This window comes from Caretta caretta, chromosome 6 (genome assembly GCF_965140235.1).
Source record: "Caretta caretta isolate rCarCar2 chromosome 6, rCarCar1.hap1, whole genome shotgun sequence".
In the NCBI taxonomy this organism is placed as follows: Eukaryota; Metazoa; Chordata; order Testudines; family Cheloniidae; genus Caretta; species Caretta caretta.
Genome location: NC_134211.1, coordinates 72,319,515 through 72,335,002, shown reverse-complemented (window position 1 = coordinate 72,335,002; position 15,488 = coordinate 72,319,515). Strand labels below are relative to the sequence as shown.

General features: G+C 48.3%; 1 protein-coding gene across 1 annotated transcript; it reads right to left on the bottom strand.

The window, feature by feature from the left end:
- Positions 1-3,139: 3,139 nt before the first annotated feature.
- On the bottom strand, positions 3,140-8,910 carry LOC125637997 (uncharacterized). The gene is made up of 2 exons (XM_048853127.2): positions 4,620-8,910; positions 3,140-4,031 (listed from the first exon to the last, which is right to left on the bottom strand). The coding sequence occupies exons 1-2, from the start codon at positions 5,200-5,202 to the stop codon at positions 3,655-3,657; spliced, it is 960 nt and encodes a 319-aa protein (XP_048709084.2). The 5' UTR covers positions 5,203-8,910; the 3' UTR covers positions 3,140-3,654.
- Positions 8,911-15,488: the final 6,578 nt, after the last annotated feature.

Genomic DNA, 15,488 nt, shown 5'->3' with positions numbered 1-15,488 from the left:
CCAAAGCATATTTTCCATCCAAGAACTAGTATTAGAGAAAAAAAGGATGATTAAGAGAATCACCCTTTTCAGACTGGTTTCTACTCTACTTCTGGACAGCAAGTGGATTCAGGGCTGGATCTAGACTGTTCTCATTGGATCTAGACTGTTCTCAGTGGTAGCTGGTGACAGAACAAGGAGTAATGGTTTCAAGTTGCAGTGGGGGAGGTTTAGGTTGGATATTAAGAAAAACTTTTTCACTAGGAGGGTGGTGAAACACTAGAATGCGTTACCTAGGGAGGTGATAGAATCTCCTTCCTTAGATATTTTTAAGGTCAGGCTTGACAAAGCCCTGGCTGGGATGATTTAGTTGGGGATTGGTCCTGCTTTGAGCAGGGGGTTGGACTAGATGACCTCCTGAGGTCTTCCAACTCTGAGATTCTATGATTCTAAGGCAATCAGAGACCTAAGTACAGTGTAAATACAAGCTTCCTGCACCCAGCATCACAGGGCTCTCCCACCCCAGTAACACACAGGGAGTTCAAGATGCCTTACTCTTCCCCTAGCAGCAGGGACAGAGGTCCCTTCTCCTCTCAGGACAGTGTCAAGGAGGTAATCATAGGTAGGTAGCATAGGGCCTCCTTTCCCCTTAAGTGCAGCAGAAAGGCACCCCTCTCCCCCTGGGAGCAGCAGGGGTCCCTTCTCTTGGAGTGGCAGGGAGGCAGTGGGGAGAAGGAGGTCTCCCAGAATATATCCCCAGCAGCGATAGCATATCTGCTTGGGTCGGTAGACCAGGCTTGTTGCACTCTTCTCCTGCCACACTTAGGGTATGTCTACACTACGAAATTAGGTCGAATTTATAGAAGTCGGTTTTTTTAGAAATCGTTTTTATATATTCGAATGTGTGTGTCCCCACAGAAAATGCTCTAAGTGCATTAAGTGCATTAACTCGGCGGAGTGCTTCCACAGTACTGAGGCAAGCATCGACTTCCGGAGTGTTGCACTGTGGGTAGCTATCCCACAGTTCCCGCAGTCTCTGCTGCCCATTGGAATTCTGGGTTGAGATCCCAATGCCTGATGGGGCTAAAACATTGTCGCGTGTGGTTCTGGGTACATATCCTCAGGTCCCCGTTCTCTCCCTCCCTCTGTGAAAGCAAGGGCAGACAATCGTTTCACGCCTTTTTTCCTGAGTTACCACGGCAAGCATGGAGCCCGCTCAGGTAACCGTCACCATATGTCTCCTGGGTGCTGGCAGACGTGGTACTGCATTGCTACACAGCAGCATCAACCCATTGCCTTCTGGCAGCAGACGGTACAGTAGGACTGGTACCCATCATCGTCATGTCTGAGGTGCTCCTGGTCGCCTCTGTGAGGTCGATCAGGAGCGCCTGGGCAGACATGGGCGCAGGGACTAAATTTGGAGTGACTTGACCAGGTCATTCTCTTTGTCCTGCAGTCAGTCCTATTGAACCATCTTATGGTGAGCAGGCAGGCGATACGGATTGCTAGCAGTCCTACTGTACCATCTTCTGCCAGGCAGGCAAGAGATGAGGATGACTAGCAGTCCTACTGCACCATCTTCTGCAGAGCAGCCATGAGATGTGGATGGCTTGCAGTCCTTCTGCACCGTCTGCTGCCAGCCAAAGATGTAAAAGATAGATGGAGTGGATCAAAACAAGAAATAGACCAGATTTGTTTTGTACTCATTTGCTTCCCCCCGTCCCCCATCTAGGGGAGTCATTCCTCTAGGTCACACTGCAGTCACTCACAGCGAAGTTGCAGCGATGTAAATCTAGCCAAGTATCAATCAGAGACCAGACCAACCTGCTTGTTCCAATAAGAAGAATTACTGAGGTGCACCATTTCTTATTGGAACCCTCCGTGAAGTCCTGCCTGAAATACTCATTGATGTAAAGCCACCCCCTTTGTTGATTTAATTCCCTGTAAGCCAACCGTGTAAGCCATGTCATCAGTCGCCCCTCCCTCCATCAGAGCAACGGCAGACAATCATTTCGCGCCTTTTTTCTGTGCGGACGCCATACCAAGGCAAGCATGGAGGCCGCTCAGCTCACTTTGGCAATTAGGAGCACATTAAACACAACACGCATTATCCAGCAGTATATGCAGCACCAGAACCTGGCAAAGCGATACCGGGCGAGGAGGCGACGTTAGCATGGTCACATGAGTGATCAGGACATGGACACAGATTTCTCTGAAAGCATGGTGCTAATGGGGCAGGTTCATGCTGTGGAACGCCAATTCTGGGCTCGGGAAACAAGCACAGACTGGTGGGACCGCATAGTGTTGCAGGTCTGGGACGATCCCCAGTGGCTGCGAAACTTTCGCATGCGTAAGGGCACTTTCATGGAACTTTGTGACTTACTTTCCCCTGCCCTGAAGCGCATGAATACCAAGATGAGAGCAGCCCTCACAGTTGGGAAGCGAGTGGCGATAGCCCTGTGGAAGCTTGCAATGCCAGACAGCTACCGGTCAGTTGGGAATCAATTTGGAGTGGGCAAATCTACTGTGGGGGCTGCTGTGATGCAAGTAGCCAACGCAATCAAAGATCTGCTGATATCAAGAGTAGTGACGCTGGGAAATGTGCAGGTCATAGTGGATGGCTTTGCTGCAATGGGATTCCCTAACTGTGGTGGGGCCAGAGACGGAACCCATATCCCTATCTTGGCACTGGAGCACCAAGCCGGCAAGTACATAAACCGCAAGGGGTACTTTTCGATAGTGCTGAAAGCTCTGGTGGATCACAAGGGACGTTTCACCAACATCAACGTGGGATGGCCGGGAAAGGTACATGACGCTCTCATCTTCAGGAACTCTGGTCTGTTTCAAAAGCTGCAGGAAGGGACTTTATTCCCAGACCAGAAAATAACTGTTGGGGATGTTGAAATGCCTATAGTTATCCTTGGGGACCCAGCCTACCCCTTAATGCCATGGCTCATGAAGCCGTACATAGGCAGCCTGGACAGTAGTCAGGAGCTGTTCAACTACAGGCTGAGCAAGTGCAGAATGGTGGTAGAATGTGCATTTGGACGTTTAAAGGCGCGCTGGCGCAGTTTACTGACTCGCTTAGCCCTCAGTGAAACCAATATTCTCACTGTTATTACTGCTTGCTGTGTGCTCCACAAGATCTGTGAGAGTAAGGGGGAGACGTTTATGGCAGGGTGGGAGGTTGAGGCAAATCGCCTGGCTGCTGGTTACGCGCAGCCAGACACCAGGGTGGTTAGAAGAGCACAGGAGGGTGCGGTACGCATCAGAGAAGCTTTGAAAACCAGTTTCATGACTGGCCAGGCTACGGTGTGAAAGTTCTGTTTGTTTCTCCTTGATGAAACCCCCCGCCCCTTGGTTCACTCTACTTCCCTGTAAGCTAACCACCCTCCTCTCCTCCCTTCGATCACCGCTTGCAGAGGCAATAAAGTCATTGTTGCTTCACATTCATGCATTCTTCATTCATTCATCACACAAATAGGGGGATGAGTAACAAGGTAGCCCAGGAGGAGTGGTGGAGGAGGAAAGGAAAATGCCACACAATACTTTAAAAGTTTACAACTTTAAAATTTATTGAATGCCCGCCTTCTGTTTTTTGGGCAATCCTCTGTGGTGGAGTGGCTGGTTGGCCGGAGGCCCCCCACCGCGTTCTTGGGCGTCTGGGTGTGGAGGCTATGGAACTTGGGGCGGTCTGTGCTCCTGCTGCCTTTCCTGCAGCTCAACCATACGCTGGAGCATACTGGTTTGATCCTCCAGCAGCCTCAGCATTGAATCAAGCCTCCTCTCATCACACTGCCGCCACATTTGAGCTTCAGCCCTGTCTTCAGCCCCCCACTTACTCTCTTCAGCCCGCCACCTCTCCTCCCGGTCATTTTGTGCTTTTCTGCACTCTGACATTATTTGCCTCCACGCATTCGTCTGTGCTCTGTCAGTGTGGGAGGACAGCATGAGCTCAGAGAACATTTCATCGCGAGTGCGTTTTTTTTTCTTTCTAAGCTTCACTAGCCTCTGGGAAGGAGAAAATCCTGTGATCATTGAAACACATGCAGCTGGTGGAGAAAAAAAAAGGGACAGCGGTATTTAAAAAGACACATTTTATAAAACAGTGGCTACACTCTTTCAGGGTAAACTTTGCTGTTAACATTACATACATAGCACATGTGCTTTCGTTACAAGGTCGCATTTTGCCTCCCCCCACCGCGTGGCTACCCGCTCAACCCTCCCCCCTCCCCGTGGCTAACAGCGGGGAACATTTCTGTTCAGCCACAGGCAAACAGCCCAGCAGGAACGGGCACCTCTGAGTGTCCCCTGAAGAAAAGCACCCTATTTCAACCAGGTGACCATGAATGATATCTCACTCTCCTGAGGATAACACAGAGAGATAAAGAACGGATGTTGTTTGAACGCCAGCAAACATACACTGCAATGCTTTGTTGTACAATGATTCCCGAGTACGTGTTACTGGCCTGGAGTGGTAAAGTGTCCTACCATGGAGGATGCAATAAGGCTGCCCTCCCCAGAAACCTTTTGCAAAGGTTTTGGGAGTACATCCAGGAGAGCCGCGAATGCCAGGGCAAAGTAATCCTTTCACATGCTTGCTTTTAAACCATGTATAATATTTTAAAAGATACACTCACCGGAGGTCCCTTCTCTGCCTGCTGGGTCCAGGAGGCAGCCTTGGGTGGGTTCGGGGGGTACTGGCTCCAGGTCCAGAGTGAGAAACAGTTCCTGGCTGTCGGGAAAACCGATTTCTCCGCTTGCTTGCTGTGAGCTATCTATAACCTCATCATCATCATCATCTTCTTCGTCCCCAAAACCTGCTTCCGTGTTGCCTCCATCTCCATTGAAGGAGTCAAACAACACAGCTGGGGTAGTGGTGGCTGAACCCCCTAAAATGGCATGCAGCTCATCATAGAAGCGGCATGTTTGGGACTCTGACCCGGAGCAGCCGTTTGCCTCTCTGGTTTTCTGGTAGGCTTGCCTCAGCTCCTTAAGTTTCATGCGGCACTGCTTCGGGTCCCTGTTATGGCCTCTGTCCTTCATGCCCTGGGAGATTTTGACAAAGGTTTTGGCATTTCGAAAACTGGAACAGAGTTCTGATAGCATGGTTTCCCTTCCCCATACAGCGATCAGATCCCGTACCTCCCATTCAGTCCATGCTGGAGCTCTTTTGCGATTCTGGGACTCCATCATGGTCACCTCTGCTGATGAGCTCTGCATGGTCACCTGCAGCTTTCCACGCTGGGCAAACAGGAAATGAGATTCAAAAGTTCGCGGTTCTTTTCCTGTCTACCTGGCCAGTGCATCTGAGTTGAGAGTGCTGTCCAGAACGGTCACAATGGAGCACTCTGGGATAGCTCCCGGAGGCCAATACCGTCGTATTGTGTCCACAGTACCCCAAATTCTACCCGGCAAGGCCGATTTAAGCGCTAATCCACTTGTCAGGGGTGGAGTAAGGAAATCGATTTTAAGAGCCCTTTAAGTCAAAATAAAGGGCTTCATCGTGTGGACAGGTGCAGGTTTACATCGATTTAACACTGCTAAATTCGACCTAAAATCCTAGTGTAGACCAGGGCTTAGGATATGTCTTCACTAGCAACGTTAAAGTGCTGCCGTGGCCCCATCCCTTGGACTGCTCAGCAGCACCATCCCTCGGACTCTCAGCACCAACATAGCAGAAGATTCTCTGAATATGGCCTCTATAATTAGCTTTATACTTCCACAGCATACCCCTTCAAAATCTGAAACAAGTCACATGGAAGTTTTAATAAACTATAAAACTCTTTTGGCTGTTATATTGTAGAAGCATGGTGTCATGTAGTAGTTAGACTATGACACGGGAGATATGACTCTAGACTGAATTAACCTCTCTCTATGCCTCACTTTCCCTAGCCATAAAATGAGGATAACACTTCCCTGACTCACATGGATGTCAAGAAGCTTAATTCAGTGGTTTTCAAGCAGGAGTACATGTACCTCTGGGGTACACAGAGGTCTTCCAGGGGGTACATCAACTCATCTAGATATTTGCCTCATTTTGCAACGGGCTACATAAAAAGGACTAGTGAAGTCAGTACAAACTGAAATTTCATACAATGACTTGTTTATACTGCTCTATAATATCAGTGTTTCTCAACCTGGGGGTGGCGACTTCCCAGGGAGGTTGTGGGATGGATTTAGTGTGGTTGCAAGTGCATGGTCAGCATCAGTGGGTGGTAAGCAGGGACCCTGCAAAGCTAAGATACATGCTGACGCCTAAGCCCCCCCAGGGCTGAAATCAGACTCCTGAAAGGGGTATGGTAGTCTGGAAAATTTGAGAACCACTGGCTTAATTCATTCATGTTGATCAAGTATTTGGAGAGTCTGGGATTATTATTCCTTTTTTACATCAAACACACTTCTCAAATGCCCAGCACAAACCTAAGGCCAGTACTGGCGGCAGCCAAAACTTGCAACTAGCACGTCTTATAACCTATATGTATCTCTCTAAATGTATTAGAAGTTACATTATAATATGGATTATAACATGCAGGAAGGACAAAGCACCCCACCTTGTGCCTTTCTCCCCACAAATACTGGCATTATCGAGGATCCCAGACCAGTCATAGCTCTGAGAATGCGTATCACTTCTGCTCATCATGATGAGCACTATTCCTTGTTGTCATTCTGTTTCACATGTGTTTGTTAAAGTTGTCCAACCATTTGGGGGGGTACATTAGATATTCACCTGTTCAGATATTTCCTAAGTGAACAGTAAGATTATTATCTAACTGTACAACAAACTAATGAGAGCATCTTGATATGAGAGCATGATGAACGCAGAGGGACTGATTCTGAAATTGGTGTGAATCAGGGGTATCTTCCAGTGCATAATGGGATAGAATAGGGCCAAAAATTCTGATCACACTCACATTTTTTGGTGTATCTATCTGAGATGCATCTAAATTGCCTAAGCACCATACATGGCACTCTGGCAGTAGTGCTGGATAAACCTCATATAGTTCAGAGTTTAGAATTAATCCAGATAAATATCTGAAATGTGGCTGCTTTTCTGAAACCGATCTGGATTATATAACCCTCTTATTCCTACAAAATTAGGCTGGAAAGCTCTTTAAAACAGGATTTTGTGAGGATTCTTCTTCATCTAGTTCCTCTCTTTCAAGGTTCTGTACATCACAGTTCCTCCAGCCATCCCTCTCATGGCACACTGTGTTCCATTCCCTCCTGATGTCCTTATTTGTACCGTTCTCTCTCTCATGTTAACAACTTCTTCTGTGCCTGCGAACCTCTCTGCTTGGAACTTCCTTTCTTTCCTTGGGTACCTAATTATCAGAAGAGCTCAGCACCTGCAGCTCCCATTGAAGCTGGAGATTGTAATTGCTCAGTGGTCTCTGAGGGCCACATCCTCAGAAGAATAGCAGTGGAAGTTAGGAACCTAAATAACTTTGTGGATACCTAAGTGATTCCCCCACCCCTGTTTTTTTTAAATTCAAATCCCTACTCACAATACTCATCCTGTACAGTCATTCACCATTAAGCTATTGGGGGAGAGGGGAAACCTGCATTATCTGACATTTTTATCATCAACTTCTGTATAATATTTATATGCTAGATCTATATTATCTGTTTGATTTAAATAATAAACCCCTTAGTGGTAAGGACTGTGTGATTCAGGGATGGCTTGTAATGCACGGAAACAGCGATGCCCCCACAAGCACCTTCTTTTGAGAGTGTCTAGTCCTTCCTTACTATCCCCATAGCCGGGTTCCCCTCATATAGGAACCATTTTTCCAGCATGCCTTTCTGGGAAATATGCCCTTTACAGAGGGCAGAGCCAAGCAGCTATAGATCTGAAGTGGCCATTTTGCAAATGGCCTCTGCTTGCTGTATCTCCCTCTTTTTCTACCAGTAGGGTCTATTGCAGTGGTTCTCAACCTTTTTTTTTCGCGGATCACTTGAAAATTGCTGAGCGTCTCAGCAGACCACGTAAGGATCTTTCCAAATGTTGTTTGTACCATTAGCTAACTATTGTAAAACGTTTTTGATAAAAAGCGCTATTAAAAAAAACCCAATAATAATTAACTTTTTTTGTTCTACAAATAAAAGCACACAACTCATATTTTAATATCAGTAGTCTTACCTTTCTAATGCAATGGATGTGCCCTCTCTACCCCGCTGCAGCAGCCCCTGAGCTGGGGTTGGGAAGGAGGGCCATCTCTCCCCGGCAGCCGCAGCCCTGGAGATGGGGAAAGTCACCTCTTTCTCTGGCCACCGCAACCCTGCACAAATTCCTCCCATCTACCCTCTATTTCCCCCAAGCCAGCACCTCACCTTACATGTGCATCTTCTCCAGGGTCCAGGCACCTGATTAGTGGAGCCACGCCTGCGCGGCTCCACTAATTAGGTGGGTGGCCTTTCATTCTCTCATGTGTGGCCACCCAGGTATGCACCTTAGAGGGAACTATCCGCGGACAACCTGAATGGAGCTCGTGGATCACTGGTGGGCCACAGACCACAGTTTGAGAACCTTTGGTCTATTGTGTTTTATTCTTCTTACTGCTGAGGAGAAAGCATATGCTCAGTCTCTTTTTTCATGTATGTACAGTGCTGAGTTCACCTCTAGCACTCAATAAATAGTACAATATTTATTAAGTTGTGATAATTTTAGAGGACAATATGATAATTTCTGCCCCAGTATTGCTAACTCACATGTTCAAAATCGTGAGTTGGGCCCCCCAAATCATCAGCTTTTTAAAGCATTTTAAACTTTGGGGGTTTTCCTTTGCCCTCTGGTTTCTGAGCCCTTCAGATAAACTCATGGCATATTTACAAGCTTTCCTCTACAACCATAGAATCATAGAATATCAGGGTTGGAAGGGACCTCAGGAGGTCATCTAGTCCAACCCCCTGCTCAAAGCAGGACCAATCCTCAACTAAATCATCCCAGCCAGGGCTTTCTCAAGTCTGACCTTAAAAAACTCTAAGAGAGGAGATTCCACCACCTCCCTAGATAACCCATTCCAGTGCTTCACCACCCTCCTAGTGAAAAAGTTTTTCCTAATATCCAACCTAAACCTCCCCCACTGCAACTTGAGACCATTACTCCTTGTTCTGTCATCTGCTACCTCTGAGAACAGTCTAGATCCATTCTCTTTGGAACCCCCTTTCTGGTCGTTGAAAGCAGCTATCAAATTCCCCCTCATTATTCTCTTCTGCAGACTAAATAATCCCAGTTCCCTCAGCCTCTCCTCATAAGTCATGTGCTCCAGCCCCCTAATCATTTTTTTTTGCCCTCCACTGGACTCTTTCTAATTTTTCCCACATCCTTCTTGTAGTTTGGGGCCGAAAACTGGACACAGTACTCCAGATGAGGCCTCACCAATGCCGACTAAAGGGGAATGATCACGTCCCTCAATCTGCTGGCAATGCTCCTACTCATACAGCCCAAAATGCCGTTAGGCTTCTTGGCAACAAGGGCACACTGTTGACTCATATCCAGCTTCTCGTCCACTATAACCCCTAGGTCCTTTTCTGCAGAACTGCTGCCTCGCCGCTCGGTCCCTAGTCTGTAGCATTGCATGGGATTCTTCCGTCCTAAGTGCAGGACTCTGCACTTGTTCTTGTTGAACCTCAGATTTCTTTTGGCCCAATCCTCTAATTTGTCTTGGTCCCTCTGTATCCTATCCCTACCCTCCAGCATATCTACCTCTCTTCCCAGTTTAGTGTCATCTGCAAATTTGCTGAGGGTGCAATCCACGCCATCCTCCAGATTGTTAATGAAGATACTGAACAAAACTAGCCCCCAGCACTGACCCCTGGGGCACTCTGCTTGATACCGGCTGCCAACCATGAGGGCCAGAAACGTAGGGGAATCTGAGATTCTCACACAATAGCAGGAGCTGGGGATTCAAACCAACACACCAAATATTATGAGACTGACAGTAAAATCATGAGAGTTGGCAGCACTGCTGTCCTAACTTATACCCCATGCAACTCCTCTGAGCTTAGTTATGTTGCATAGGCTGTCAATCAGGGAACAAATGGATTCACTCTAAAGAAAATGACAAGAGCTTTTGTAAAGGTCATGAAATCTCCTTAGTGTTAGTAACACAGCAGATGGTGTTGATGGTTTAAACAACACTATAAATATAAAAGCTAAAACAGATGCAGTTTTCATTTTGCCTTTCTGAGAATGGGTAAATTTTGTTCCATAAAAAACACGAGAAACTCTGTATCCTGAAGGCGAGGGGTGGGGGAATTTAATTAGAGAAGACTCATGTGTGTAGAGAGGCCACAGAAGGCAAGAACACTTCAAGATGTGCTCTTCATGTGAAATGATAAGTTAGATCATGATTAGGGTACATTCGTACAAGCCCCCTTGATACATTCATAATACACAGTTTCCATGGCAACAGAATTCATTTGCCTTTCTTTTCCTAAACCAATCAAGCAGCAGCACAAATTAGGGAAAATGCCATGGAAAACTTCCATTAATATCACTTTAATTTGCACTCCTCCACTGAACCCGGTTTAGGTCATGTCAGATTTTATTTCAACAAAACTGAAACACTAATTTCATCTGCTTTAGAACAGACTGGATGGCAAAATATCAAGAGCATTTTTTAACTCTCTGGATCATTTATCTTCTGAACATTCTTTGCATTCCCACCAACGAGAAGAATCTTCTCCTGCCATCAGTTATAATCAAAATTATTAGGGTAGATGGTAGTGATGGAGGTGCTCTGTGACAAAGTAAACTCCACTTCCTGGCCAGTTCAGACAGTTCTGCAGTCACAAACACACACCGGGCATTTATTTCCATTTTACACACCAATACCATGCAACATAGCTTATAGCAAAGACAGACATCTGTCCACCCAGCCTCTGAACCTTCCTTCTGAGCTCCTCTTAAGATACCTCTTGCTTTCTGTTTCCTCCTCTTATATTCTCCCCGCAATTGCCCTGTTAGCCCTGTGATTGTCACCCAAGTGCTCACAAGCCCCCACCAGAATGTGTGTAATTGCCCTCAGCTGGGCCTACAGCCTTTCTCAGGCTGCAGCAATGTCACTGATTAGGGTGTTGCTGATAGAACTCCATCATCCAGATCATAACCAGAAAGCCTTAGTACTCAAATCAGAAAAACAATTTTTAGGAGAACCGTATCTCTAAATTTCAGAAAAACTGACCTTTTTCTTGAAATTTTTTTTCTTCTATAAAAGTAAGCTAATTATGGAAAAATAACAATTTTTTTTCTTTTGTTTTACTCATTTGACTCTGACTCGTAGTGGTCTGAATACAGGACTGTGTGCCAAGAATTCCAGAGGTCATATTCTAGTTGTTATACTGACTCTCTTGGTAGCACTGAGCACATCACACCAAAATAGCCAGTCCCAAAGTGTGTTGTAGGAACAGTACAGTCCTGCTTCTAGGTGTTTTCGTGGCTGCATATAATATTTCTTCTACTTTGGCACAGCACCCTAAGTATGGAGTGAAATCCTGGCCCCATTGAAGTCAATGGGAAAACTCCCATTGACTTCCATAGGACTGAGATTTCACACACGGACTTGTGTTTGGAAAGCCCCCTCCTGCTGAGCCTTTTCCCCCGCTCTGCTCCTCCTTCAGGGGCCAAGCATCAAGAGTTAGCAATGGTTGATGGCTAAGCAGAATTGCATTGGAGCCCCAGAACGGTTCTGTGTCCAAAGGTTGGCTGATGGGTGGGTAAAAGTGATCAGGGATCAGGAGGCTCTGCAACTGCTCAGGCCACAGTGGCACCGGAACAGGGGGGGTCAAGGAGCCATGGCCATCTCACTTTTGAAAGAGGACAGGCCTGGCTTATCCACTTTTTACCACAGGCCCGGCCTCCTGCCCCTGCTCTTCTCTCCGAGGCCCAGCCCCCACCCCGGCAAGGCCCGAAGCTGGAGCCCAGCCCAAGTAAGAGCAGCCTGGGCAGCCAAGGACCCTCCACTTGCTCAGGATGGGAGGCGCAAGAGCAGTCCCCGGCCCATGTCCCCACATCCCAGCTCCCCCACCCAGGGCATTTGGAGGGTCCATAGCTTCCCACAGCTACCTGGGTGGCGGCTCAGAGGGTTGCCAGGTGTCCGGTTTTCAAACAGAACAACCGATCGAAAAGGGACCCTGGCTTTGCATGGCTCCCAGGAGCAGTGGCATGTCCCCCTGCTGGCGCCTATGCATAGGGACTGCCAGGCGGCTCCACACTAGGGTTGGCAACTTTCTAGTCACACAAAACTGAACACCCCAGCCCAGCCCCTTCCTGAGGCCCTGCCCCCACTCACTACATTCCCCCTCCCTCGGTGGCTCACTCTCCCGCACCCTCACTCGCTTTCACTAGGCTGGAGAAGGGGGTTAGGGTGTGGGAGAGGGTGAGGACTCTAACTTGGGGTGCAGGCTCCAAAGTGGGGCCAGAAATGAGGTGTTCAGGGTGCAGGAGGGGACTCTGGACTAGGGGATGGGGATGTGGGCTCTGGGGTGGGGCTGGGGTGCAGGAGGGGGCTCCAGGCTGGGCAATGGGGCCGAGGGATTTGGAGTGTGGGAGGGGGCTGCGTGTTGAGGCAGGGGTTTGTGAAGTGGAAGGGGTGAGGGCTCTGGGCGGGGGATGCAGGAGGGGACTGTGGGTGAAGTTAGGGGGGTGGGGTGCAGGGGATGAGAGCTCTTGGGTGGGGCCAAGGATGCGGGGTTTGGGGTGCAGGAGGGTACTCTGGGTTTGGGAGGGCTCAGGGCTGGGGCTGGAGGTTGGGGCTCAGGGGGGTTGAAGGCTCGTCTCAGGATGCAAGGTCTGGGGTGGGGCCGAGGATGACGGGTTTGGGGTGCAGGAGGGGGCTCTGGGCTTGGGGGGGTTCAGGGCTGGGACTGGGGCTTGGGGTGTGGGCTTACCTCGGGCAGCTCCCGATCAGTGGCGCAGTGAGGGTCCAAGGCAGACTGCCTGCCTGTCCTGGCACTGCTCTGCATGCTCCCCAAAAGTAGCCAGCAGGTCTGGGTCCTAGGCGGGGAGGGCAGGAGGCTCCACACACCACTCTCACCCACAGGCACTACCATCCCAGCTCCCATTGGCCGGTTCTCAGCCAATGGCAGTGTGGAGCTGGTGCTCGGGGCAGGGACAGCGCGTGGAGCCCTGTGGTCTCCCCCTCGCCTAGGACCTGGACCTGCTGGCCACTTCCAGGGCACAGCACGGAGCCAGGACAGGTAGAGCCCGGTGAGCATTGCTGACGAGAGCTGCCGGGGACCCTTTTCAACCGGGTATTCTGTGTTAGTCTGTATCCACAAAAACAACAAGGAGTCTGGAGTCTAGAGTAGATATAGGGACAGAGTAGGTGGTGATCTGGAAGTCTACTTTTGTCGTCTCCGACTTAAGGAATATTTTCAACAGTGCACTGACCCACAGAAACTCTCCAACCAACACTACAAGAAGAAGAATTCTGCGTGGACTCCTCCTGACGGTCGAAATGATAGACTGGACTTCTACACAGAGTGCTTCCGCAGACGTGCACAGGCTGAAATTGTGAACAAACAGCATCACTTGCCCCATAACCTCAGCCGTACAGAACGCAATGCCATCCACAGCCTCAGAAACAACTCTGACATTATAATCAAAGGGGCTGACAAAGGAGGTGGTATAGTCATAATGAACAGGTCGGATTATAAACAGGAGGCTGCCAGGAAACTCTCCAATACCACATTCTACAGGCCACTATCCTCTGACCCCACTGAAGGGTACCAAAGGAAACTGCACCATCTACTCAAGAAACTCCCTGCTACAGCACGGGAACAAATCTACACGGACACCCCCCCAGAGCCCCGACCAGGGGTATTCTATCTGCTACCCAAGATCCATAAACCTGGAAACCCTGGACGCCCCATCATCTCAGGCATCAGCACTCTTACAGCAAGATTATCTGGCTATTTGAACTCTCTCCTCAGACCCTACGCTACCAGCACTCCTAGCTATCTTCGAGACAACACCGACTTTCTGAGGAAACTACAATGCATTGTTTCAGAGTAACAGCCGTGTTAGTCTGTATTCGCAAAAAGAAAAGGAGTACTTGTGGCACCTTAGAGACTAACCAATTTATTTGAGCATGAGCTTTCGTGAGCTACAGCTCACTTCATCGGATGCATACCGTGGAAACTGCAGCAGACTTTATATACACACAGAGAATATGAAACAATTTATTTGAGCATGAGCTTTCGTGAGCTACAGCTCACTTCATCGGATGCATACCGTGGAAACTGCAGCAGACTTTATATACACACAGAGAATATGAAACAATTCATATTCATATGAAACAATTCATATTCTCTGTGTGTATATAAAGTCTGCTGCAGTTTCCACGGTATGCATCCGATGAAGTGAGCTGTAGCTCACGAAAGCTCATGCTCAAATAAATTGGTTAGTCTCTAAGGTGCCACAAGTACTCCTTTTCTTTTTACAATGCATTGGTGATCTTCCTGAAAACACCATCCTGGCCACCATGGATGTAGAAACTCTTTATTCCAATATTCCACATGAGGATGGACTACAAACTGTCAAGAACAGTATCCCTGATGAGGCCACAGCACACCTGGTGGCTGAGCTTTGTGACTTTGTCCTCACCCACAACCATTTCAGATTTGGGGACAACTTATACCTTCAAGTCAGCGGCACTGCTATGGGTACCCGCATGGCCCCATAGTATGCCAACATCTTTATGGCTGACTTAGAGCAACGCTTCCTCAGCTCTCGTCCCCTAGCACCCCTCCTCTACTTGCTACATTGATGACATCTTCATCATATGGACCAATGGGAAGGAGGCCCTTGAAGAATTCCACCTGGATTTCAACAATTTCCACCTCACCATCAACCTCAGCCTGGACCAGTCCACACAAGAGATCCACTTCCTGGACACTACAGTGCAAATAAGTGATGGTCACATAAACAGCACCCTATACCGGAAACCTACTGACCTCTATACTTACCTACATGCCTCTAGCTTCCATCCAGGACACATCACGTGATCCATTGTCTACAGCCAAGCCCTAAGATACAACCAAATTTGCTCCAATCCCTCAGACAGAGACAAACACCTACAAGATCTTTATCAAGCATTCTTAAAACTACAATACCCACCGGGGAAGTGAGGAAACAGACTGACAGAGCGAAACGGGTACCCAGAAATCACCTACTACATGACAGGCCCTACAAGGAAAATAACAGAACACCACTAGCCATCACGTACAGCCCCCAGCTAAAACCTCTCCAGCACATTATCAACAATCTACAACTTATCCTGGAAAACGATCCTTCACTTTCATAGACCTTGGGAGACAGGCCAGTCCTCGCTTACAGACAGCCCCCCAACCTGAAGCAAATACTCACCAGCAACTACACACCACACCAGAGAAACACTAACCCAGGAACCAATCCTTGTAGCAAATCTCGTTGCCTACTCTGTCCCCATATCTACTCTAGTGACACCGTCAGAGGACCCAACCACATCAGCCACACCATCAGA

Excerpts from the sequence above, each read along its gene's own strand:
- LOC125637997 (XM_048853127.2), bottom strand. The coding sequence starts at position 5,202 with ATGCAGAGCTCATCAGCAGAGGTGACCATGATGGAGTCCCAGAATCGC. Across the intron at positions 4,032-4,619 it reads AGGCAGAGAAGGGACCTCCG|CTGCATGTGTTTCAATGATC; the intron begins GTGAGTGTATCT and ends TTTCTCCACCAG.